Raw genomic sequence first — 27,162 nt, 5'->3', positions numbered from 1 at the left:
CAGCAGGAAAGCCAGAACTATAATGGACACCTTAAGAGCCACGTTCTCCTGCGTAGAGGGTGGGCTTTTCCCACAAGACAGAAACTTATTGAGAATATTGACTTTAAGGAATGCTTCTAGATACCTCAGGATTTGGCTAGAGCCCTAATCTTTGTAGGTGGGAGCTGTCCAACATTTCAGCATACTTTTGCATCGGCCCGCTTTGAAAGAGGTGTATTGACGATCGATCTGTCTGTTTTCACTGTTTTGTTTTGTGCCATATTCTAAGGGAAATGACACAGCTCAGGATCTAGCCTCTCAGGTCTTTAGATCTGATACTTTAATGATCAGCTCTACTTAAGGTCACTAAGCCCTGAGAAAACCGACTTATATTTATTTGCTCAGGCACATTTGTACCAGAAAGTACATTTAATACAACAAGGGATATACTTCTTCCCTATACGGGGCCTTGAAAATCAGAAAAGCAATCAGAGCTTGCTCTGTGAGCATAAAATCAGAGCAAATAGAGTTGCAAGATGTTAATAAATGATATATCATCACACTCTGGTCAAGCTTAATTAATTCTCCCCTCTCCACTAGAAGAGGCACTGTCCTAGTGACTAGAATGCCAGTGTCGACTAAACAGAGTGCCACTCCTTGGATAATGTTAAAATTGCACTAACATAGTTTTACTTTCCAGGCACTTTTTTTTTCTAGGTCCCACAATAACCACCCCTCCGTTTATTATTACCTTTACAACCAGATTCTACATAATGACATGTGACAGTTTTTCTAAGTTTGTAGCTTATTTTGCATTGATAAAGGTGCTGCCTTGTGACCTCTAGGGAGAAGTATTTGTCTTGTTTACAGTATCTCCAAGTCACACTATTCCTCATGATAGGTAATCCTGTCTATACCATGTAGATACTTGTTAGCAGGGATCAGTAGACATTTTCTGTAAGGGCCAATATTTTACACTTCGCCACCTGCACAGTCTCAGTCAAGACTATTCAGTTCTGCCGTTGCAACATGAAAGCAGCCACAGACAATACGTAAATGAGTGAGTGAGTGTGGTTGTCTTCTGATAAAACTTTGTTTACAAAAAAAGGGAGCTCTATGCATAAAACTGATAACTAATAAGAACCTGCTGTATAAAAAAATAAAATAAAATTCAAATACTAAAAAAAGGAGCTCTAGCTCATAATTGCTGACCCTACTTACTAGTCATAATCACTGAGGGGGCTCGTTTTTGTCCTTTCCTGACTTTACTTCAGTCCTCTTTTATCATAAATATTAATATGATGCTTAAGTCTTCAAAAGAGGTTTTTACTCTCCCCTAAGAGGACCAGGAATCCTTAGAGAAATGGCTTTTTCCAAGATGGAGGCAGGAGAGGTGCAAGTTGAGCCTGGAGCATCTTTTTACACCAGAAAGTAAGGAACTTCTCCAAGAATGTTGGGGATGTGTCGTAAAAGACATAGGAACCAGCTGAAAGGGGCTCCCAATGGCCAACACTGGGACAGTTTGAGCATCCAAATAAATGATAGTAATGTATTATAGCCCCTTGAATAAAATAATCTGTGAGTTTATACTGATCTAAAGAGATAAATGAAAAATAAATGGAGGGGAATGATGGTGTTAATGATGGTGTTAGGAGAAAAACGTGGTTCTCAAACAGGCTGGAGGTCAAATAAGAATCACTTGGCGAGCTTTTCCACATACCTGAGCCTCTTTTTAGAGAGGGTGTGTGTGTGTGTGTGTGTGTGTGTGTGTGTGTGTGTGTGTGTGTGTGTGTGTTGGAAAATCTCTCTCTGGGAGACACTGCTGAGCCTTCCCTGTTTGGAGACCACCGGTGTTTGGGCCATAGAGGACAATGGGAAGACAGCAGATGGGAGTATTGTATCTTCAGTCTGCTTGGCCCATTCATGCCTGTCCATCGTGTCTATTCCTTCTGTTATCCTTATCAGAGTGTATGGTCTTCTTGGAAGCTGGTGGGTCCAAAAAGTGGAGCTCTTGCCTCTGGGGTCCTTGAGCAGCCATGAGAAATAGATGAGACATTAGGAGATTGATGTTTCCTTAACCAGCAGGGACCACCGCCTACAATGTTTCCTTTTTAAGCTCTTCACCCGAGGAACAGAAAATATCTGGAAAAAAAATATCTAGTGAAGAACTAGCTCTTACTTTCCAGTGAATTTTCAGGAGGGAAAAGACAGGCCCACTAGCAGGCAAATTAAAGTTGTGAAGTGAGCATTTAAAACATTTTTATTCTACTGTGAACAATAGATATGTGGGACCAAAATGTATAATACATGATATGCGATCCCTGACTTCAAGGCACATATGTTTGGGAAAATATTGGGGAAAAATTAAATGACAATATAAAGGATAGATTGGTACCTTAAATGTTGTGTGGCAGGCCACATATATACTTAATCACCAAATGAATTATGTACTCATAAAATTCATTAAATATAGAGGGGTAAGGAATTTCCAAAGGCTAGAGTGGTCAGAGAAGACAGAGTAATACAATCAGCATCTATTGGAAGGGACCTTAAGAGGTCACCTCAAAATAAAAGCTCACCTAGTCCAGCCTTCACTCTGGTTCTTGACCTTGCTAGACGTCCCCAAAGGGTGTCATCCAGCTTCAAAACTTGCCATGATGGGACCTTACCCCTTTCTGGGATAGCCATGCTGCCTTTAGCTCCGCTGGAAAAATTTTTCTTCAGTTGGTCAAAATCTGTCTTTTTGTACCTCCAGCACTTTGGTCACAATTACATCCCTTGTGGCCACAGAGAAGTCTAATTCTCAGTCTTCCCCGGGTAGCTCTTCAAGTCATTACAGATAGTTCTTGGGTCAGCCTGAGTTTTTCTTCCATCTCTAAACTAAACCGCCAGTTTCTCCATCAGATCCTCACATGACCTGGATTTGAGTATATTCACTGCATCCACTATCATGGTCACTCTCCTTCAAACATACCCCTGCTCGTGAATGTTATTCTAAAAGTTTGCTTCCCAGAACTGAATCCAGTATTCTAGGTGTGGTCTGACAAGCCCAGAGGGGAGCAATACTTTTTTCATCCTAGAAGAAGGACTTTATAATCAGATATCTGGCTTCAAACCAGTTCTGTTCCTACCAGCTATGTTACATCAGGCAAGTTACTTAAGCTCTCTGAGTCTCAGTTTAGATCTACTAATACCTGAGAACATACCATGTGCTGGGCACCATACTAGGGATGCAGAGACTTAAGCCCAGCCCTCAAGAAGTTCATAGTGAAGTGGAAGAAAAAGATATGATAAGTATTGTCTATGTTAGAAGTACACCTACACGTATTACAGAAACACCTAGAAGGCCAGGCCAACCTAACTCAGCCCAGCGGAAGGGGGTGAGAATCAGGGAATTGACACTTGAGATGAATCTGGAGGTTAGGCTGGCATTTTCCAGGTGAAAATCAGTGGCAAGGAAGGGAAGGCATTTCCAACAGAAGAAAAGTATGAGCAAAAAGCGCCAAAGTCTGACTCAGCCTGGTATGGTGTCTTAGAGCTGGAACGTAGAGTGGGAAGGGGACATGATGGTGCGAAGGGAGGCTGGAGAGGCAGACAGGTGCCTGTCGTGGGAAACGTGATGGAGGGCAGGGGAAGACATTGGATCTGGGGTTGCTTTAATGGTAGTCTGCAAAGTAGTGGGTATGAAGCCCAGAAAATGGAGCTGATGATACCCTTAGCCCAGTCATACTCCCCATGTTGTGAGGAGTAAGTGAGGTAAATAAAATGCACAGCAGGGTCAGGGCCATGACGGGCTCAGTCAGTGGGGTCCTCTTCCCCAGCCTCTGCCACTGTTGCCTTTTGTCAGCCCCATCACAGTGGCAACTCACACGGAGCTCTCATCAGTTCAAACCCCATAAGTGTTTGCAGATCCTTAGGTCCCCTGCCACATTGCTTCCTGCCATTTGGTTTTCAAGATCAAAATGTAGAACCTCATGTGTATTTCTTTGGAATGGTTTAGCCCCTTGCCATAGGCCATCACAGCAATCTGGTATCCTGATTCTATCAGCCAGTGGTTGCGGAAGTGGTGGAACATAAGCCTCATCTTGAAAGGAAGAAGGCATCCAGGTATGAATCAGGGCTGGCAGGGCTTCAGTATTAGGAAGAGTGGTGGCAGGAGAGCACCAGTCTGAGGCTGAGGGTCTAAGGAATGGAGAAGGCAAAGAAAAGAACAGGAGGGAAGGAGTGGAGTGAAATTGTGAACACCAGCGCAAGAAGTTTAGTCTCTATCCTATAGACTATATAGGTGTAAAGGGCCACTGGAGGTTTGGTGTGGGGGGGAGGCAAGGATTCAAAGCGGTGTTTTTAGAAAGTTTGTCCTGCAATGAGGGGTAAGAAAGTTTAATGGAGACTACAGTCAGGAATACCATCAAGTCACAAAGTGACAATTTGGACAAGGAGGATGTCAGTGATAATGGAAGGGATGAGATGGATGAGAAAAATCAATGACTTGACAACTTGGCCATAATGGGAGAAATAGGATTAGATCCAAATACATTTTTTTTTTTTGCGGTACGTGGGCCTCTCACTGTTGTGGCCTCTCCCGTTGCGGATCCGGACGCGCAGGCCCAGCGGCCATGGCTCACGGGCCCAGCCGCTCCGTGGCATGTGGGATCCTCCCAGACCGGGGCACGAACCCGCGTCCTCTGCATCGGCAGGCGGACTCTCAACCACTGAGCCACCAGGGAAGCCCTATTTAATATCTTTATTGGAGTATAATTGCTTTACAATGGTGTGTTAGTTTCTGCTTTATAACAAAGTGAATCAGCTATACATATACATATATCCCCGTATCTCCCTGCTTTTTTTAAAAACTATATTTTATTGAGTTTTTTTCTTGTCATAAAAGTTATACATATTCACTGTAAAAAATTTAGAAAATCCAGATAACTCCAAAGAAGAAAATCAAAATCCCCTGTAACCCCACTATCGGACAGAACCAAAATTATTATTTAAGAATATACCCTCACATTATTCTTCTATGCCTGTGGGTATATTTCTGCTCTGTAACACTTTCCCCCAATTTAATGTATTGTAAACATCTTTCCATGTCTTTCAGTTGGGATTATGTTTTGGTACAAGTAACAGCAAACCCTAACCCAAACCAACAGTGGCTTAAACAAATTATAGGGGTATTTTCCTCACATGCCAGGAGTCTGGAAGTAGGAGATACAGGCAGGGAGAACAGCTCAAGGACGTCATCAAGGACACTCCAGCTCCTTAGCTTGTTGGGTGTTACCTCATGTCTCCAGGTGGCTCTTAGTTGTAAGAGAGGCTGGGAAGCAAGTATTTCATTTTTCTGACCTCTCTAGTGGAGAAAGGCGGGGGAAAATGCTGTTGGGAGTGGGTGCTGAGTCAGCCAGCCAACGGTGCCAAAGAGGCGCTACATATTCTTCTACAACATTGTTTTCTTAAGCAGCTGCATAGTTTAGATGTTCCATGATTTGTTTAACAATTCATTGTTGTTGATCATTTCACTTGTTTCCAGTTTTTCATTATTATGAATATGCTTCTATGTATTAAAGCTTTATATATAGCCATAATTGTTGCTACAGTATAAAATTCCTTAATTCTCTAAGTAGAATTAAGGTCCAAAAGTATGTAAAAATGTAAAGGCTTTTAATATATTTTTTGGCCAAATTGCCCTTCAAAAAGATTGTACCGAATTACACTCTCACCACAGTACAATTCCCTGCACCCTCAACAACAGGTTTTTGTTTGTTTGTCATTAAGCTATTATCCTATGACCATTATGCGGATTTAACTTAGTACTAGCCCTGACCAGACTGAAGTGCCCTGAAGCCTCTGGGAACCCAGAGGAGGGACACTGAGAACCTCAGCCAGCCCCCACCCTTCCCCATCCCTGCCCAGAGGTGCAGGTCTGCAGGGCGTCCTGTGCTTCCAGGTGGCAGGTGCGAGTCCTCGTCCTGGCAGGCATTGCAGAGGACTCGTGATGTTTCTGGTGAGCATGTACGTCACTCATCTACCTTTATTTTGAAAGTCCTTTCTGCCACTGTGGAGTCATCGTCATTTGTCCCGTCTTAGCCCTAAGGCAAGGCCCTCCTGGCCTGTCTGGGACTGAGGTGCTTCTGGGAGCTGGCCTCTTGAAACAAGGCTCCCCCCACCCCCGCATCCGGATGTGCCTCAGGTAAGGTAGCCTTACAGACCTACTTCACTCTGTAACAGAGGGAAGGCCGAGAAGACGGTATTGGTAGATTCTTGGGAGGTATTTTAATCCTATTAAGCTGCTTTGGGGACATGCTGCAGTTTCCTGGGGAGGCGGCCAGAAAAGTAAATTATCCCTGCACATCCCTTTGAAATAATTATTAACTAGTCAGCAGTTAGCCACTGCGCACAGTCCTTCTCCTCAAATGAGGAGTCCTCTAGGGGTGAGAGGATTCCTCTGGCCAAGTCATGTCTGTGCACACAGTAGGTGCTTAAATACTCATATGTGTAGGCATAGATTCGTGTGTGAACAAATGAGTGACTGATGAACCCCAGTGAGTCTGTGCTCAGTGCAGGAGCAGAGGCCAGGCCCTAGCACCACACCACCACCATGCAAAATAAGAAAAAGAAGAGGAAAACACAGGCAGGACACTCTATGACAGAAGTCACAGCAAGATCCTTTCTGACCCACCTCCCAGAGAAACGGAAATAACAACAAAAATAAACAAATGGGACCTAATGAAACTTAAAAGCTTTTGCACAGCAAAGGAAACCATAAACAAGACGAAAAGATAACCCTCAGAATGGGAGAAAATATTTGCAAATGAAGCAACTGACAAAGGATTAATCTCCGAAATATACAAGCAGCTCATGCAGCTCAATATCAAAAAAACAAACAACCCAATTCAAAAATGGGCAGAAGACCTAAATAGACATTTCTCCAAAGAAGATATACAGATTGCCAACAAACACATGAAGAATGCTCAACGTCACTAATCGTTAGAGAAATGCAAATCAAAACTACATTGAGGTATCACCTCACACCGGTCAGAATGGCCATCATCAAAAAATCTACAAACAATAAATGTTGGAGAGGGTGTGGAGAAAAGGGAACCCTCTTGCACTGTTGGTGGGAATGTAAATTGATACAGCCACTATGGAGAACAGTATGGAGGTTCCTTAAAAAACTAAAAATAGAACTAAACTACCATACGACCCAGCAATCCCACTACTGGGCATATACCCTGAGGAAACCATAATTCAAAAGGAGTCATGTACCGCAATGTTCATTGCAGCTCTATTTACAATAGCCAGGACATGGAAGCAACCTAAATGTCCATCATCGGATGAATGGATAAAGAAGATGTGGCACATATATACAATGGCATATTACTCAGCCATAAAAAGAAACAAAATTGAGTTATTTGTAGTGAGGTGGATGGACCTCGAGTCTGTGATACAGAGTGAAGTAAGTCAGAAAGAGAAAAACAAATACCGTATGCTAACACATATATATGGAATCTAAAAAAAAAAAAAAAAGGTTCTGAAGAACCTAGGAGCAGGACAGGAATAAAGACGCAGATGTAGAGAATGGACTTGAGGACACGGGGAGGGGGAACGGTAAGCTGGGACGAAGTGAGAGAGTGGCATGGACACATATACACTACCAAATGTAAAATAGATAGCTAGTGGGAAGCAGCCACATAGCACAGGGAGATCAGCCCAGTGCTTTGTGACCGCCTAGAGGGGTGGGATAGGGAGGGTGGGAACGAGAGGGAAGAGGGAGGAGATATGGGGATATACGTATATGTATAGCTGATTCACTTTGTTATAAAGCAGAAACTAACATACCATTGTAAAGCAATTATACTCCAATAAAGATGTTTAAGAAAAAAAAACTATTCAGAGGAAAAGTAAAAAGATAAGAAAAAGAAAACACCAGAATTGTGATTCCAGGAAGGAAACGCTAAGGATTCTATTTAAGCGGTCCCTTCACGACCTTACCCTGACCTCCAGAGAGGCTGCACGCAGAGTGTGAGAAGCAGTATCCTGAGGAAACTGAGCTCTCTGCGAGCTTTCCTTTGAAGGCGTGGTTTGAGGCTACCGTCAGTTACTACCACCGTGAGGGGAGAGAAGGGAAGAGAATGTTATGTACGTGTGAGATCTGGAAAAACCTTCAGCGTTACAAGAAAAGAAAGCAACCCTGATTCCCCATTAGTGGCCAAGCTTTTGGTTCTTAGATCAAGGCCCAGTTTTTCTCCTTCTTGAATTATCCAACAGTCTCTTTTTCCTAGAGTGGAAACCAATAGGCCAAAATGACCTCATTGAGAACAAGACATCTAAAAGTAGAGCAGCAGGATTCAAAGTATTACTCCAGTGACTAGAAATATGTGGGAGAGAAAGTAATAGGATTTCACTGGGGGTAAGCCTGCCTATTGAGAAACGTTGTGTATTTTCAGTGAGCTACAAACATTGTACAGCATGAAGGACCATCAAATTTAAAGGACACCTTAAAACCAAGTGGACAAAAGCCCCCACTAGCTTAGCCGCTAGGACTAATTCCCTTCAGAGAGCTAAGTAGGCCTTGCCGCAGTCAAGAGAGACTGCAGTAGACTTGATGTCTGATGAGTCCCATGAAATTGACTCATAACGTCAACAGTTTATCCAGATCTCACACACACGGACAGACATGTTTATGGTAATTAGGTGGGCCCAGAGTGGGAGGTTGCTGAAGGGCTGATTTAACTCACAAAAGGCCTCTTCATGTTGAGATTCCCAGGGAGGGGACTGGTATACCAAGGACTAAGTTATAAATGTGATAATTTCAGAAAAGTTGGAAAGTTTTGAATGGCCTATAATCAGAAGTAAAGGATTTACCTCCTTGGGATAAATCATGCCTGGGTAATGAACTTTACTTTGACAAAATTGTAACTTCTCTTTAAAAACCGTATGCCCTTGGGGACTTCCCTGGTGGCCCAGTGGTTAAGACTCCATGCTTCTACTGCAGGGGGCACAGGTTCGATCCCTGGTAAGGGAACTAAGATCCCACATGTCGCGAGGAGCGGCCACAAAAACAAAAACAAACACAAACTTATGTCCTTTCTGAAAGAAAATAATAGCTAGAAACAGTCTTAGAGCTTCCCTCATCTTTGGGATACGACAAAAGGTCATCCACATAAAGAATCACGGGGAAATTTAAGGTCCTTGAGGCTGTGGTTGAGGACTTGTGAAAGTAGGAATAGCCTCAGATCTTTTGGCCATAACAGTCCAGTTATACTGTTGATTTTCCCAGAAGGAGGCAAACACATGTTGACTATTTTGGTCTAAAGGAACACTAAAGAAAGCAGAACATGAACCTATGACTGTAAAATATGCAACCTCAGGAGGCACTAGAGATAAAAGAGTATTTGGTTCTGGTCAGGGAATGACTATTCTATTTATGGCCTCAAGGTCCTGAGTAAATCTGTATCCCCACACCTTGGGTAGGGTTATTACGAGGACTTGTTCAAGATATGATGTGTCCTTTCTCTATTATGCCTTTGACTATTTATTTTAGTCTTTCTTTAGCTTCTGATTTAAGAAGGTTTTGTGCAAGTTCGGGTAGAAATTTAGACAGGTCATTCTGAACCTTAATGGATTCAGCCTCAATAATCCTGCAAACGCTTGATGTTTGAAACTTTGTTCCCCTTTCATTTTAAAGCGCCTCTCAATTTTGTTCAGCTTGAAGGCTGCCTGAACTGGCCACTATGATTCTAAAGCATGCTTGCTGAAATTATGCCACCTAGAAAGATAAATTCACACACTTGGGTTACAGTATAAATGCCTGTAAGAAGCAGGAGCCTGGGCTGGAGGGGCACAAGCTCAGGTTTAAACTGAGACAAACCCATAATTTTTGGAATCGTCAGTCCGAAGCGTTGCTTGTGTACCTGTGTTTTCTCAACCCCCTCCCCAACCTAATGCCTGGGTCTCCCACCTACAAAACCCAATCAGATTTGTAGTTCCAGAGGACAGAAAAGTATGGAGAGATCTCTGCCAGAGCCAGACTGTCATGGACAAAGCAAGAGAAGATTGAGGAAGGTTCTCACAGGGTTTTTTGTAATTGCCAAAAACTGGAAACAACCCAGATGTCCTTCAGTGGGTGAATGGATAAACCGTGGCATATCCATACTTGTACCATTGTTTGGACTACTATGCAGCAATAAAAAAGAACTATTAATCCGTGCAACAACTTGGATGGAACTCGAAGGTATTATGCTAAGAAAAAAAAAGCTGATCTCAAAAGGTTGTTGTATGATCCCATTTCTGTAACATTCTTAAAATTACAAAATTATAGTGATAGAAAACATATCTTTGGTTACCAGGGATTAGAGTAGGAGGAGGGCATGGCTATAAAGGGGTAGCATGAGGGAGTTTCTCTGAGGTTATAGAATAGTCTGTGCCCTAGCAGAGCGGTGATTACATGAATCTGTACATGTGATAAAATTTCATAGACTGGACCACAACAACACAAAATAAGGGTGAGTGTAAAAATTGATGAAATCCAAATGAGGTCTGTAGCTTAGTCAATAACGTACCCATGTCAATCTCCTGGCCTTAACAATTGTTATGGAAGATGTTATTGGGGAAGCTGGATGGGGATATGTGGGAATTCTTTGTCCTATTTTGCAATTGTGAGTCTAAAATTATTTCAAAATAAAAAGTTTACGAAAATTTGGAGGGGCACTGATTTCTGCAAGCAGCACTTGGGAATCTCTTCAGTTCTTACTGGAAAAGATAATATAAACTAAAGCCTCAAGAGTTATCAATTTAATGCAGTTTCTAAGCATTGTAATTTCATTTTCTATATTTTTGATTTGGAAATTACACTCAGCTACTATTTTAACTATAGTAGTGTTACAAATATTTTTGTATTGTTACAGATATATACATGGGGGAAAACATCCCTTGCTGAGTTTCCCCCAGGACGGAATAACTCCCAGCTGCCTTACAGAGCTCTCGGTTGTAGCTTCTGTCTACCTTTAACCACATCTCCTTCTGCCCGCAACATGCATTCTGGGGTGAACTATTTGTAATCCTCTCCTTCCTCCCAGTCTGTTCCTCTATCCTTTTGACTCTTATTTGCTTGATGAGCTTTTCCTTCAAGACCCAGCTCAAACTATGCTTCCTCTAGAAGCCGTCCCTGACCCAGGAAGCAGAGCTGCCCAGCAGCATGCCCTTCCTGCATCTGGGGTTGTAGTGTAATGTGTCGCCCTTTGGTTATTATGTTCACTTGTCTAACTCCCACCCTAGTCTGCGAACTCCTCAAGGGGCCAGACTGGGTCCCTTTCCTTTCCTTAGGCCCCATGCCTGGCTCAGTGCCTGGAACACACACTCCATAAACGGTGATCAATGAGTAAGTGAATCTGAGGCTCTGGAAAGTCCTTAGTAACAAATTTTGTTTATTCTACCCTTCCTTAATAATTGTCAACAAAACTAAAGACCAAAAGGGGATTTGATTAACCACAGTTAAACAACAGTATATTAATATTTAAAACATTTTCCAAACATTCAACTTAGTCAAGACTTTATTATATTAAAATTTGTTCCCATTCTTTCTTTTTGTTCATGACACCATGTTGTAAAAAGCTTTAGTAAGACCATGAGGTTGCACTCATGAGCCTCCTTAGACAGATACGATCTAGAATTTAAGGATAGGACATGAATTTTCCAGATTTTACTGAAAGAAGCGAGGTGTTCTCCACCTCGCAAGCCGTCACTCTCTAGTCCACCTGCAGTGCTGCAGCGGACCCAGTGGCCTTGGTGACGACCCCCTGATTTCCCTCCTCAGCATCCTCTCGGGCAAATGATCCGGGACTCTGTAATTGTCTGCAGGTCTAGCTTCTGTCCTCACACTCCAACAAAACGACTCAGAGTTTCATCATTTCTTTTTGCACAATCTAATGACCATTTCTCTATCCAAGGTCTGGTAACTTCATTAAACAGGGCAGGTAACCTCCTCCTTGAAATTGGCCCCTCCCTTGGCTCCTGGGACACCACATACCTCTCCCATTTCCTCTCTTGATTGCATCCTCTAACATTCCTCTAAGATTTAATCATTGGTCTCATGCTCATTTTTCAAATGAAAGTAATAATAAACATGTTTCCCAAGTCCCAAATTTTCCATATTCTCTTCACTGCTTTCTGTTGTCCTGTCATCTATAAAGGCCTAAATTAGGTGCCACCTACCCCCAGAAGCCGTCTAACTACTGAGGCCCCACTCATCCTTTACACTCTCCTGGAGCACTTAAAAGCCAAATACCCTTGCACAAGTTAGTACTTCATATATTCTCTTGGAACTATAAAACAAGGAAATCTCTTATTTTATGAATTACTCTTATTTCTTCAAACAAACAAAGGCTCCTTAAGGAGAAGACCCATGACTTAAAATCATCCCATGTCCTCATGGTGCCTTGTGGGGTGCTTAGCACATTATGGTAGTGGTCAGTAAGCACTTGCTGAGTGACATTAGAGCAATGTTTCAGTAGCTTGGAAAGAGAAATATGAAGAAGAAAAACCAGGACTTCCCTGGTGGCGCAGTGGTTGAGAATCCGCCTGCCAACGCAGGGGACATGGGTTCGAGCCCTGGTCCGGGAAGATCCCACATGCCGCAGAGCAACTAAGTCCATGAACCACAACTACTGAGCCTGTGCTCTAGAGCCCGCAAGCCACAGCTACTGAGCCCACGAGCCACAACTACTGAAGCCCGTGTGCCTAGAGCCCGTGCTCTGCAACAAGAGAAGCCGCTGCAATGAGAAAAAGCCCGCGCACCACAACGAAGAGTAGCCCCTGCTCACAGCAGCTAGAGAAAGCCCACGTGCAGCAACGAAGACCCAATGCAGCCAAAAATAAATAAATAAATAAAAATGAAAAAGACTCAAAATTAGAAAGAGCACTATGGTCTTTGGCACACGGTGACTGTCAGAAGAAACAGCTCCTGACTGGGTTGTGGCAGGTCATCCTGCAGATCAGCTGGAACCCCATTCAAGGATCGGACTGAGGTCGTGGCTTTGGGACCAGCCTGCTCTGCAGGGTCTTGACTCCTGCTACCCAGGTCTGGGGTCAAGGGAAAGAACAGTTGAGGAGGTCTAGTCTGGTGATTTGCTAAACCGTTTCCTATGCTAGGACCATAAGGTTCACGGTGCAGTCACTGGTAACAGGAAAGGCAGTTATAGCTCTCATCAGGAGAGGTGCAGCTGCTGGCCATTCTGCAGCCTGCGGCTTCCAGCATGGTCCTCAAAACCAAATCTCCACATCCTGTGGCCGGGAAGAGCTTCTCGAGACCATCCAGCTCCTTCCCAGATACCTAGGACTGTACTTAGAGCTAGGCATTATATTCCTTATTAAATCGTAAATAAGGCTGCGTAACTCTGAAAGCTCACATTCTAATATTTAATAACCTTGTCACTGGCCTAAATCTAATTTTGGCTTTTTGTTTTTAAGCCTTCAGTGGAACTCTGCCTTCCACAAATATGTCTTGAAAATAATTCGGGGACCCTTGGTCTTCTCTAATTCTTTGGTTCCTAGAAGAACTCCCTGCAGTTCCCAGGTCTCTACCCTCTGCGCCCAACGGCTATGAGGGAAACACCAGGTCTTTTGGTCCTGCAGGGGGTGTTGGGCATGCCTCAAGCAGGCTCCTTTAAGAATACCAGATCTCCAGTCAGACAACTTGGCTTTAAATCCTCGCTCTAACATTTCCTAGCTGCTTGACTTTGGGCCTCAGTCTCCTCATCTATAAAAAGGGGACAAACCAGTCCGCATTTCATAGAGCTGTTACGAGGACTAGGTGAGTCATGTATACAAAGCGCTGAGCAGAGGCCGGCACACAGCAAGTACTCGGTCAGCGTTATCAGCGTTACTGAGGCAGACACCGAGAATCCAAGGGCACCTGTTTGAGAAGCAGGCGCCCAACACACATCCAGCTTCAGGCCTCCGAGACTGTAGAACACCAGTCTGAGAGGGAGACAGACTACAGAACTGTGCTTTTTCTGCCCCTTCTGCCTGGGGACTGCCATCTGGGCTTCCTGAAGCTGGGCCTCTAACCACGATCCTTCCCCAACTCCAGATTTCCCATATATTCTGCTTTGTAGATGCATCCTACCGGCCAGGAAAACTGGAACAGATGCTGTGGGATCAGAGGAGAGAGAACTCTGATGAGCTTGCCAAAACGTTTCCCACTCCTGACACGGGGCTATGCCCGTTGTCACTGGGCTACCCCTTCCTGCCCGGGCCCAGGGGGGCTGAAGTCACCTGTTGGGAAAATCTGCAAAATTGTTACTCCTTGCCCCGCTTGGTCACACATCCAGATTATTCTGGGGTTGCATGGGGGCAATATGTGCAGGCAGGGATGAATGGTTCTGAGAGACTGGAAGAGCCCTGCCGGCGGGTCACAAAGCCCTGGCAGACGCAACCAATCACCTTCTTCTCATGGCTGACCAAAGACCTGACTCACAGGGAGGCTCAGACTCCCAAAGCTGAATTTAAAAAGTGGAGATGGGGCAGGTGGAGTAGTTCCGCGGCTGGTGGGGAACCAGCGCACGCCTACTCCAGCAGATCTAGGACAGGGATCTGGACGGTGTAAGTTCAGGTAGGGACTGGAGCTTCTCCAGGATTCTTTTCTCACAACACTTTTAGGTCATGTCGCTCTTCCCTAAGATCCTGAACCCTGCCGAGGTCCCAGCCACTGGAGTCTTGAACGTGTCCTGCTGAACACGATGTAAACTCTGAAGAGGCAGATCTGGATCATGCTGCCATGCCCCCTTGTAGCTACTGTCCCGGGGAAGGAGTCCTCTGGGGAGTCCTGGCCAGATTGCTCTATCTGGTCATAGAGGGTTAATGGAAACCCGGGAGGGGAGTAAACAGAACTCCTCACTTGCTAAAATTAATCCATTTTTAGTAGGATCCGTGTCGGTGGGCAGGTAGAATGTTAAACCTTTCTTTCCAAAGGTTCTCTACTGGACATCTTTAAGTTCCACAAACACCTACTTTTTAAGTCAACAAACTTCCACGATGGGAGCTGCCATCAAAACAAGGCTACCAGCAGCAGGCTCCTGGAGCTGTGCAGTGTGGGGAAGCGAGGCTTAATGGTAGAACATGTGGCTTGGCCGTGGGCTCAGCCACCAACTGCCTGTGAGACTTTGAGCAAGTAGTTTGAAGTATCCAAGCCTCAGTTTTCAAGCCTGAAGAATCAGAATGATTCTCTTGAGCACGGGATTGCTGTGGGGTTAATGAGGGACCCCGTCGGTGGGAACCAGAGGTTAATCCTCTCTCCACGTTGCGGGCTGAACAACCTTCATGACAGGCAGAGGATGACTGATGTGTCTGACTCATGTTCTTCCCAGCACCCTGGAAAGCTCCCCACAGAGTTCCGGTCAGGGTTCTGAGCAGGGGGAGAGCAGGGGCAGGCGTGGCTTTTGGTTGTGACCCTCTGGCAGCTATGCTGGAGCTCTGGTGCCCATTTCTTTCCTTAATTAGTACTGGCTCAGGGCCCCGGATGCAATAAAATATTGCTGAATGAACGAATGAATGAATGAATGGGAGAGGCTGAACTGCAGTGTGGGGTTTCAGGTGGCAGGTGGGCTCAGAAAGTGTGGTTTTCTGGCCACATTCCCTATCTGTTGACCCCAAGGAGCAGGAGAGTAGAAAGCTGGCTGCACCTGCTGGCCACACACAACCAGATGCGGCACATGGATGCAGCATGAAGCCCCTGGATGCTCAGCAGGAGATTGAAAAACACCTCTTCCTCTGATGCAAGGAAAAGAGAAACTATATAACATGGCGATATAGCTGCCGGACTCCTCAGAGCAGGGCTTTGGGGTGGATCTGAGAGCAGAGCTCGGTACCTGTTGGGAGGATGCCCCAGTCGGACTGGCTCTCAGTCCGGCTCTGTGCACACCGCCGGGGAGGGGATTGCTGGCCCATCTGCGGCCTGAACATAAAGAGAGGGGGGGACTGCAGCGGCTGCTGGGATATGTGGGGAAAAGAACGTTTGTGTCTGTGGCACTAGTGGGCCTGGTGTCTCCTTACTGATCCTTCATGCTTCAAAAGCAGTTCTGGTCTTGGGGGGCACATTCAAGCCATGTCACTTTATGTTCCTTTCAAATGATGTTTCTTCAGCCCGTGTGGCTGACAGCTGTCATCTGGCCAAGTGGCATGTGCTCCCCTCCTCTGAAACTGGAGTCTATGAATCATTCAGCCTACTTTCCCTCAACCCCAGGCCCAGCCCTTCTCTGCTCTCAGAGCCCCTCCCCCACCACAGCCAATCCACCAGTTTTATTTCCATGCCTTTTTGACAGACTGCTCATTTAATACTCTAACCTTTCCACCAGCAAGTCTACCTAACAATGTCCAGAACAAACCTGACAAGGTTCAACATTTGTGTCTCTGTCCTCTCTTGTGCAGACTCTCATTCTGCGCGTCCCTGAGACTCGACTCTACCTGCCCCCCCCCCGCAGGCGATGGTCGTTCCCCCTCAGTGGGGACGTGCACGGGAGGGGTACGTTCAGGCCTGCCCACCTTCCAATAGCTTCTCTCCTGGTCTGCCATGGTGGTTGAAGTTCCCACCATGAATGCTACTCTTGTGGATTATAGCATTTGTCTCCCAAAAGCCTTAGTTATCATCTCAATTTCGAATATGAGGAGATGAAGGCTCTGGGTGCAGCCACTTGCTCAGACTCAAGATCATCCACTGGCAAGGCCAGAGCATGAACCCAGGCCATCTGCACCCAAACCCTTCGCTCCTCCCACACCATGGCACCAGGGAAGGAAGAGCGACTTGATTTTGCACAGCTCTAGTGCAGGATGACTTGCTCTGATTTAGGCCACTGAGCATTAAGAGAAAGGAAAGGAAGTGTCACAGGGACGGGGTTGGAAGACCCTGCTATTGTAGCCCTTGGAACAGAGCCTGCCTCCTCTGGGTGGTTGCCTACCATTCTCTCAGGGGAGGTGAAGCAGCCCTTGGTTACAGGTGTAGTCAACTTTAAGAGTTGTCTCAGACATTGTCTCTGCTGGATTTGGAGGCAACTGGTCCACTTAGGGCTAGATGCTTGGGCAAATGCTTTATATGCCTCCTCCACCCCCAGAAGCTGCTCTGATTTGAATCGAGGCCTGAGTCAACCCCCAAAACAGTAAGTCATCAGAAGTTGGACCCGTTGATGAGTTTAACTTATGGCTTTGGGGAAGCGGGAGGTTGGTTTAGTTGAGTCCAGAATCTTAGAGTAGGCCTAATGCCCTAGGGCACTCCAGCTGGTTCAGTTCTCAGAGGACACCTGGGTCAGGAACAAGGACTCCACTCAAGCCCGTGCCCTGACACCACCAGGTTTTGACCAAACCAGGCTTCCTCTTTGAGGGACAAGGTCAAAGTTAGGGGCTCTCCCTTTTCTAAACTGAGCTAGGGAGAGAGGGATTTGGGGATGGGAGAAACTTTTAAAGGAGTCTTTGCCCAGGACCTGGGTGCCACCTGCTGGCCATAATTTAGTTGTATTTATAGGGCCAAATCTGGGAGAGGAAAATTAAAAGGGCATCCTGCCCTCCCCACCATGATGAGGAATAAGGGAACTAGGAGGCTGGTTTCTTCGTGACCGCCGCCCCCCCCCAGCAAGTGTGACTGAGAATCCTTGCAGAGACCCCCCCAAGTGTCTTGGATGAGTCCTCCTGAGCCAAAATGGACCTCAGCTGGGCCAGAGGGTAGCATCACCTGAAAGAACCAGAGCCAGTCGCAAGTGGAGACAAAGCTCTGCTCCACGTTATCAACTGCCCACTCACACCCACTTCCCCAAAAGCGCCACAGGAGGTAAAAAGCATAATTGCTGGTTTGGCCCTGAGAGGAGCCATTTTTTTCCAGCTTTCTCCTTACAGGCACTGTTGGCTCTTTGGGGACCCTAGATTCAGACTAATCAAAGGTGTGGAAAATGCCCTTCCATCATCAGGCACGGACAGAGCTGGGAATTTCTGGCCAAGCTGAGAAGATTTGGGCATTTTTCCAGTACCTGTGTAGCTTTTGGTGACTCTTAGGGCCCTGATAGCAAGGTCTTTAGTTGTGTTCTGGAAGGGAGACTGGAGATTTTTCATACGTACCAAGGAGGAAAATAGCCAACGCTGTACCCCAGGGAGGTCGCAAAACACCCCAATATCCCAGCCTGTGCCATTGCAATGCAGGCCAGGCAATCCCAGCCAAGCACATGCATCAGATGAGGACTTTGGTTCTAATACCTTGTTGTGCACCAGGAGGAGTTTTTAAATTATATAGATATAAAATAACTATAAAATATATAGCTACACACGCACATATATATAGATATAACACTAAATATATTATACGGTCAGCCCTCCGTATTCGTGGGTTCCATAGTCATGAATTCAACCAACCATAGATGGAAAATATTTGAAAAAAAAAATTCCAGAAAGTTCCAAAAAGTAAAACTTGAATTTGCCATGAACCAGCAACTATTTACATAGTGTTTACATTGTATTAGGTATTATAAATACTCTAGAGGTGACTTAAAGTATACAGGAGGATGTGCATAGGTTATTTGCAAATACCATGCCATTTTACATAAGGGACTTGAGCATCCACAGAGTTTGCTATCCACGGTGGTCCTGGAACAAATCTCCCATGGACACTGAGAGCCAACTATACTATACATTATATATAAATAGATTGGTATATATCATATGTAGTGTATCATATATAGTTATACATACTATATATGAATATGTACTATGTTATATATAAATATATATTAATGTATATTTATATCGTGTGTTATATATAATTGCATATATACTATGTAATAATATACATGATGTGGTTATATATAATATTTAGAGAGGCTAGGGAACCACAGGAAGGCTGCCCTCAGGTTAGAAGACCCTTGAAGCTCAAATGATTTCAGTCAGAAACTGGAGGATTAGTTTAGACTAGGACCGGTGCCTCTGCTTTTCTTCAATAATCAGCACTTGAAACTCACACACAGTAAACAGGAAAAAAATCCCTAAAGTGGCTCAGGAATTCCCAGGGCCAACCTAAGACCACCCTACACCTCCCAGAACCACCCCTGACCAGCCCAGACTCTGTACCCCAGGAGCACAGGGACAGAGCAGCCCCCAAGACCTCATGGAGAAATGAGTCCCAAAGCCTGTGGTAGGCCAGTATCCAGAATGGCTTGTCCCCTCTGCACTGAGATCCCACAGGCCTCTGCAGACCCCCGAAGGCCTGGCAGGTTCTGACCATTCTTATTGGGGCCGTTCAAATCCATTCTCCAGCTGTGCATGCTCTCTCCTTCCTGGCTTTCTGTAGCACCTACCGTTTTCACCACACTTTGGGGCATTTGGTTATACTGTCCTCCTGTGTGTTGGTCTCCCCAGCGAGACTATAAGCTCCTTGATGACAAGGGCAAATCTTTCTGTTTCTCAGAGTCCCTAACTAAATACTCATCAAAATACAATGCACTTGCCTTGACCCTACCCATCTGCCTGTCTAATCAAGTCTGGTGTCCAGGCGCTCCTGCCACGCCTGCTGAGGTTACTTTAGGTGAGCTTCCTGGAAATTAAGAAGCGCTCTCCTAACTCTAGTCTCTGTGATTGTCATTCACTGAGAATTGATCTAGAACCCCAAAGTGAATGAAACAGCCTGGCCATTGAGTTTACAGTCAGGTGGAAGGGACAGACAAGAGAATGTGATCAACGCCATGATTGAGTAAGCTCAGGGTGACAGAGAGACACAGATGAAGGCCATGTCTCCCTGCACAGGGGCTCAGAGAATGTGTCTTGGAGGAGATGGAGCCCAAGCTGAGTCCAGAAGGTTGAGTAGGGGAGGGAGGGTCCCGGCCAGAAGGTGATAAAAGATGGTTCAGAAAGAGGAGAAAAGGTGAGGAGGTGTCACTTAGTCATTCAACAAATTTGCTGAATACCTTGCCTGTGACAGGCCTAGAAACACCACTACTGGCTTTGAGATGCTTACTGATGAGGGAGGCAGGCATTTCAGCAAGTCCAGTGGTTAGTGCAAGGGTCAGGTTACAGGGCGGTGGCTCAAAACCACTGTGTAAGAGGGGACTCAAGTGCAGTCAAAATTACCCTCAGAAATCTCTGGAATTGTCAGCTCCTGAGTCCTTAGAAGCTCCCAAGATGATAATTTTTGTTGCTCTTGGCTTTTTGGCTCTGTCTGGCTTCCCTTTCCCTGGGCAATGAAGGACAAGGTCTATTTTTAAGAGGAAGAAGGAGGACTAAGAATAAACAAGAGGGTTTCTTGATTTTTCTTCAAAAAATTTATTGAAGTTAAATGTGCATCTAGCGAGGTTCCATTATATATACTTGGGGTGAGGCCATGGGGGAGCACAGCCTAGCAGATACCAACTGAGCCTCTTCTCTAAAGCAGCTTCTCTAATTTAACTGTGCCTGTAGACGCTCTTGGTCAAGTACAGTTTCTGACTCAGTAGATCTAGGGCGAGGCTCAAGAATTAGAATTTCTAACTTGAAATTTCTAACAAGCTGATGCCCATAGAGCACCAAAGCTGCTCCAGGAACCACAGTTTGAGAACCTCTAGAGCAGAGACTGAGTGGACTTTGGGGGTGGCGGCTGCATTCCAGGCGGAGGGTGAGTAGAGAGCTGCCCATGGCTCCCAGTTGGGGGATCAAAGTAGAAGACAGGGCTGGAGAGGGAGGGCTCATTGAAGAGCTTCATAAGTGATGGGGAGGGGGTCACATTATAAGAGCAGATGCCCACAGGGGACCCGGAAGTGGGCTGGGTGTATTCTTCCTTCAGGGAGACAATCTGCGTATTAAACCTAAATATTCTTCACTCCAGAAATATGTACTCTCACAATTGGTGAAATGCGCAGTCCTATTTCTCCATTTATGATAAAGACCTACTTACAAGAAACATTTCCCTCTCTCTTAACAGTGCAAGTCAGTAATAACAGCTGACACTTGACCTCTGCGTGGGGATGGGGGAGGGTAAGGAGGTGCTTACACCCACTGGCAGGGGGGTGGGGGGGGCGGGGGGGAGAAGGGGGGGTAGGGGCGTGGCCAGGGCTGCTTTCACATAGATTCTGACCGCAGCAGTGTCAGGGATGGACTAGGGGGAGGGAGTGCCTGGGGGCTGGAAGGCCCCCTAGGAGGCTTCTGCTAGCCTTGGCTGGAGAGAATGGATGCAGAAACCCCAAGGCAGCAGGAGGCGAGGCGAAGAGCAGGACACACTGGGAAGGCAGAAGAGCCGGGCTCACTGAATGATGGGCTCTGAGCATGAGGGGGAGTAGGCTGTCTGGGACGACCCCACAGGTTTCCAGTGTGGGTGACTGGGTGCCTGGTGGTGACCTTCACTGGGGTAACGAATACAAGAGCAGAAGCATGTGTTGAGGGAAGTTTCTGGATAAGTGGAATTTAGGTGCCTGTGGATGGGCCAGCAGGCCACAGGGATTATAGGGCATGAAGTCGGAGCAGAGGCGAAGGTTAGTCAGCTTTCTAGAACCCAAATCTGGTCAAGTACTGTCTGCTTAAAATCCTCTAATGGCTTCCCTTGTTTAAACAGGGAGTCCAGACTCCTCCTCATGGTAACCAAAGCCCGTCGCCACCAGCCCCTTCCAGTCTCGTTGCGCCACACCCCAACACAGACACCCGCTCCCCAGGCCTGCTGAACAGCTCAGAGTCCCGGAATAAGCCATGCCTTTGTTCTTGATAGTCCTGGGGCCTGCACTGCTCTTCTACCCCATCCCCTGTATGTTCAGAAAATTCGTACCCCTTTCAGGCTGCTCTGAAGTCTTCGCTGACCCTGTCAAGCAGAAGAGATCCCTCCCTTCTTTGTGCCATCCCTGAACTTTGCATGTGCTGCTTTTCCTGCCCTGTCACTCCCTGCTGTGGGGATTTGCCTGTCTGTAAACTCCTTGGAGGTAGAGACCACATCTGACTTCACCACTTCTTAGTGCAGGTCTAGCATATAGTAGACACTCACCAAATGTTTCAAGAGTGAATGAGTACCCCTTCTCCAAGAGGTAAACTGCTGGCCTGGAGGAAGATGCTTCTCGTTTCCCCAGAGACCCTCCAGCTCCCCCTCCTTCGGGCTCAAGAACAGCACAAGGCCCCCAGGGTCTTACCTTGCCTTTCTTCTTTCTTTACAGCTGGGGTATGGCCGTCAATGTGTACTCCACGTCTGTGACCAGTGAGAATCTGAGTCGCCATGATATGCTCGCATGGGTCAATGACTCCCTGCACCTCAACTATACCAAGATAGAGCAGCTCTGCTCAGGTGGGAGGCTGGGAATCGGGGGGAAGTGGGCCCTGCTGGGGGGACAAAGGGGGGTAGGCAGGAGGCAGAACAGCCACAGCGGACAGCAGAGCTTGTAACTGGGATTAAGGAGGAGTGCTGCAGAGCCCTCAACTAGCCAAAGTGTTTGGAGTTGGAGTAAGGAAATAGGGGTCTACGTGGGATGGAAAGAGTAAAAAGCAAAGAGCAGGGGCTTCCCTGGTGGCACAGTGGTTAAGAATCCGCCTGCCAATGCAGGGGGACACGGGTTGGAGCCCTGGCCGGGAAGGCCCCACATGCCATGGAGCAACTAAGCCCGTGCACCACAACTACTGCGCCTGCACTCTAGAGCCCGCGAGCCTCAACTACGGAGCCCATGTGCCACAGCTACTGAAGCCTGTGCACCTAGAGCCCATGCTCCGCAACAAGAGAAGCCACCGCAATGAGAAGCCCGTGCACTGCAACGAAGAGTAGCCCCCGCTCACCGCAACTAGAGAAAGCCCGCACGTACCAACAAAGACCCAATGCAGCCAAAAATAAATAAATTTATTTTTAAAAAAAAAAAACAACCCACAGCTTCCTAAGGAGAGGTTAGGTTACTGTGTTAAAAAAAAAAAAAAAAAAGCGAAGAGCAGGAGAGGCACAGTAAAGGGCTGCAGAAGGGGAGCAGCAGTGGGGACAGACAGTGAAGCCAGAGGTCACGTGCACCAGGTCCAGCCTAGCCACTTCGGGGGGGGAGGGTCCAAATCTCAGCTCTTCTTGTAGTGCAACCCTGGACAAGTCACCACACCTCTCTAGGTTTCAGTTTTTCCATCCATGAATGGAGATGACATCAGCTATCTAACCAGGGTTGCGGTTAGGATTAAAGCCCATACATGCAGTGTTTGATATGGTGCTGGTACATAATTGCATCACTGAATGGTAATTGCTCTCACCCTTGGGAAGTCTGGCCCCGGCTCTGGGAACAGAGAGAGAGAAGAGGAGACGGAGAGGTTTGGGGGAGTGGCCCCAGTTGGCCTGGGGAAGTGAAAACGAGCATCTTGTGTTTCTCCACAGGGGCAGCTTACTGCCAGTTCATGGACATGCTCTTCCCTGGCTGTGTGCACTTGAGGAAGGTGAAGTTCCAGGCCAAGCTAGAGCATGAGTATATTCACAACTTCAAGGTGCTGCAAGCAGCATTCAAGAAGATGGGTGTTGATAAAGTAGGTGCCTGCGCTCTGAGGGGCCCCGAGGAGCTGTGTGACCCTGGGAAAGAAGATGGCCCGCCAGCCAGGGCAGCAGGGGCTGTTGGGGTCAATCCAGTTCTCACGCCTCTCTCCACCCCAACTCTCCAGGGGGAATGTTCCCCCAGCCCCAGGCTCAGTGGAAAACCCCACAACTTTCGACATCCCATCCTGATGACATTCCTGTCCCTTTCTCCTCTCCGGACCCTACACCCCAGCACTTGAGCCTCGGTATATTGGTCCTATTAAGTTCCTCCTCTGTAAGGCCCAAGAAAAGTCTCTTGGCTCACTCGACTGCCTCAACGGCCCAGGACCCTGGTTCCAGCAGCCCTCACCCCACATGCAGGCACAGCACCAAGGGATGTCTCCCCACACACTTCCTCCTGTGCCTGGAGGAAAGGGCCTGCAGCCTACCCATCTGCTCTGGTGGCACGGGAGGGGGGCCAGGTGGAGAAGGTGGAGGATGCTGCAGCCCAGGGGCTGGCTTTCCTGAGAGCAGTGGCCCTCTCACAGAGAAAGGCAGCCCTGCAGCAGCAGGAGGTTAAAGTTCTCTGCTTATGTCGTCTATTTCAGATCATTCCTGTAGAAAAATTAGTGAAAGGAAAATTCCAAGATAATTTTGAGTTTATTCAGTGGTTTAAGAAATTCTTTGACGCAAACTATGATGGAAAGGATTACAACCCTCTGCTGGCGCGGCAGGGCCAGGACGTAGCACCACCTCCTAATCCAGGTGATCAGATCTTCAACAAATCCAAGAAACTCATTGGCACAGCAGGTAATGTGCCCGAGCTGGGGGAGGGAGTGTGGGGGGCCGGGCCGGAAGGGCTCTACAGCCAGGAGCGGCCCCTGGGCCACCGGCCCGGCCCTGCCAGCCTAGAGGAGACTGTTATCACGGAGTTCAGATGACGCCGCCTGCTGCCCGCTTAGACCAGGGGGAGTCACAGTAGGGAGGAGAGGGCTCCAGAGACTGCTACAAAAGGAGAGCCACCGGCACCGGCCAAGGTGACAGCTGGTGATGGGAGGCCCCGGGGCACTTCCCTCTGTAGCCCGAGCTAACTCCTCTGCCTCAAGATGATGGGGCAGCCCCTGGCTTGGTTCCTCTGTCCAGGTCCGTCCAGGTCCATCCAGGCCAAGGGCCTGGGCCGGCACTACAGACACTTCTTGCCCTCTGCCCACTTGACTCCCCGGGGATGGGAGTTGGCCAAGCTTGACCATATCGTCCCCCATTTCCAAAATCCCACAGCCCTAAGTCCTCAAGAGATGAGTCTCTGGAAACGAGGCTTTGTCTGGGTTCCAGAGGAGAAGGGGAAAAAGCAACAGGGCCTTTGGGGGATGGGAAGGTTGGCGAGAGCAGAGGCGCAGCCCCGCACGCGTCTGAACCCGTCATAGCAGAGCGGCTCCTCTGTGTGTGCTGCTGCCCGCCTGGGGCTGCCCCCACTCCTCTGCTTGCTTTGCATCAGAAGCTCTGTCCTGGGAGCCGCCATAGCTGGACAATAAGTGGCCACAGCATGCCGGGTGTGCAGGGGAGGAGTGGGGTCCCTGAATCAGGCCCAGCAGAGGTCCCAGAGACCATCCTGAGGCAGGGAGCCCAGAGGGGCAGGGGCAGGCTTCTGTGGTCTCCTCCAGAAGGCACCCCCGGGGAGGATGGCTGTGGGCTGGGGTATCTGTTAGCAAAGACCCAGCGAGACCCTGTGCCAGCTGCTTTTCCCCAGGCCCAGGCTGTCAGTGCAAGAGGGCCCTAAACCCTCAAGCCCCACTCCCCAAATTCGCCATCCCAGTTCCCTCCTCTCCCCCTCAGGCCAGCTCTCCTCCCTGCCTACACCTTACACTTTCTTTAGTTCCCTGTAGAGCCTGCTCTCCCAGGCTTGCCAGAGGGCTGCCCCGCTGCTGTGGTGTCACGTGTGGCCGTGGCTTGAGGCCTAGATGTAGATGCCCATCCTGAGAGGGAGAGGTGGGGAGGGCGAGAGTGCCTGCCTTTCGCATGGGCCTGCCCCGCAGTCACACCAGGCTGTCTCGTGCCACGTGAGCTGTGGGCTCACGCAGCCCCGATCTGACTTTTCTCCTCTGGGCAGTTCCACAGAGGACGTCCCCCACAGGCCCCAAAAATATGCAGACCTCCGGCCGGCTGAGCAACGTGGCTCCACCCTGCATCCTCCGGAAGAATCCTCCATCAGCCCGAAATGGTGGCCATGAGACCGATGCCCAGATTCTTGAACTCAACCAGCAGGTGAGTGGCGTGGACACTGGCAGCTGAGAAAGCCCCGCCACAAAAGCCAGGCCCCTGGGGCGTCAGGGCGGGAAGGGAGTCCGAGGCGGGCGTCTCTGGCTTGAACACCACCTTCTCCCCGAGCAGCTATTGGATTTGAAGCTGACAGTGGATGGGCTGGAGAAGGAGCGCGACTTCTACTTCAGCAAACTCCGGGACATTGAGCTCATCTGCCAGGAGCACGAAAGCGAGAACAGCCCTGTCATCTCGGGCATCATCAGCATTCTCTATGCCACCGAGGTGAGTCCCGCCAGTGCCTGCTGAGCCCCCGCGCTCCCGCCGGGCCCTCACACCAGAAGGGGCCTTGGAGAGCGTGGGCCGGTGAGGGCAGCCAGCCGAAGTCACCAGCCCAAGGCCTCACGGGGCGTGAGCAGGGCAAGTAGGACAGGAACCTGGGCCCTGGCTCCCAAGCTACCCTCAGGAGTCCGCACCCTCAGCCTGCCTGCCTGGCTCACCTCCTGTCTCCCTTCCACCCTCCAGGAAGGATTTGCACCCCCGGAGGACGATGAGATCGAGGAACACCAGCAGGAAGACCAGGACGAGTACTGAGGGCGGCTCCAGCCCTGGCTGACTGCACGGTTGCCGTGCCCCTCACCCCGCTCCCATGCCCACATTATAATCCTTCCCTGACAGCCAGCTGGCCGGGTGCTTTGTGTCAGTGCCGTGGCCCTGGGGAGCCTGGCGAGCAGGGCTTGGGGGGTGGGGGGCAGGTGAGCAGGTAGAGGCCCCTCCTCCTGTGGCAGAGGCCCAGTTGGGCGGGATCCCTGCCCACTCCCCACCCCTACTTATTTCCATGGTCTCTGTGCTGTGTCGGCCAACACTTCCCAGGGGGCTGCTGCCACCCACCCCAGCCAGCCGCCTGCTCCCCTGACAGCCAGCAGCTGTATATTTGACAAAGTCATTGGTATATTTTTACTTACTGGATTTTCCTTGCACTTTACCTGTTCTTTTCCCAGGGCTGACAGCACGGGCTCTGGGGCAGCGTGTCTGGCTTGGCCTCCCTTCCCCGTTGCCAGGGCTGTGGCAGGACTCACCGATTCTTATTTATTTTGTCTTTTGACTTCCCAGTAGTTGAGGGAAAGGCTGATGTCAGGAGAGGGATAGGGTGACTGAGGAGGGGGTGCCTTAGGCCCCGGTGGTCAGGGAGAGTGAGGGGAGCACGTGAGGGATGAAAATGACCTCCTGGCACCAGGCTTGCCCACCCTCGGCCCCCTGACCCCAGCACCGAAGCCCAGCACTGCCCCGAGGCCCCCAGCCACTCCCCCTGCAGCTTGGTTCATACCACACATTCTCTGCCTGGACCCTCCTGTACGTCTGCCTCCCCTCTGCCCGCCTCCCCAACCCCTGCCCCTCGGGCCACCCAGCCTGCATACGTGTTCACTTTTATTTAAATAAACTTGTGTGGTAAAAGTCCATACCACGTCTCCCTCCACTGA

General features: G+C 48.2%; 1 protein-coding gene across 3 annotated transcripts in view; it reads left to right on the top strand.

The window, feature by feature from the left end:
* MAPRE3 (microtubule associated protein RP/EB family member 3) overlaps positions 1-27,162 on the top strand; it is a 47,945-nt gene extending 20,783 nt beyond the window's left edge. Inside the window, exons 2-7 of one of the 3 annotated variants that reach the window (XM_029232115.1) lie at positions 22,113-22,240; positions 23,294-23,439; positions 24,034-24,235; positions 25,533-25,687; positions 25,814-25,966; positions 26,207-27,162. In XM_029232115.1, the coding sequence (XP_029087948.1) occupies positions 22,120-22,240; positions 23,294-23,439; positions 24,034-24,235; positions 25,533-25,687; positions 25,814-25,966; positions 26,207-26,275 (846 nt within the window). In that variant the 5' untranslated portion in view covers positions 22,113-22,119 and the 3' untranslated portion in view covers positions 26,276-27,162. Of the gene's footprint in view, positions 1-22,112; positions 22,241-22,758; positions 23,440-24,033; positions 24,236-25,532; positions 25,688-25,813; positions 25,967-26,206 lie in introns of those variants that run through there. The other 2 variants (XM_029232116.1, XM_029232114.1) reach the window with 2 other exon arrangements.

The sequence above is a fragment of the Monodon monoceros genome, unplaced genomic scaffold (assembly GCF_005190385.1).
Source record: "Monodon monoceros isolate NGI ecotype Baffin Bay Population unplaced genomic scaffold, NGI_Narwhal_1 Super_Scaffold_19, whole genome shotgun sequence".
Lineage (NCBI taxonomy): Eukaryota > Metazoa > Chordata > Mammalia > Artiodactyla > Monodontidae > Monodon > Monodon monoceros.
This window is presented reverse-complemented; position numbering and strand designations above follow the sequence as displayed.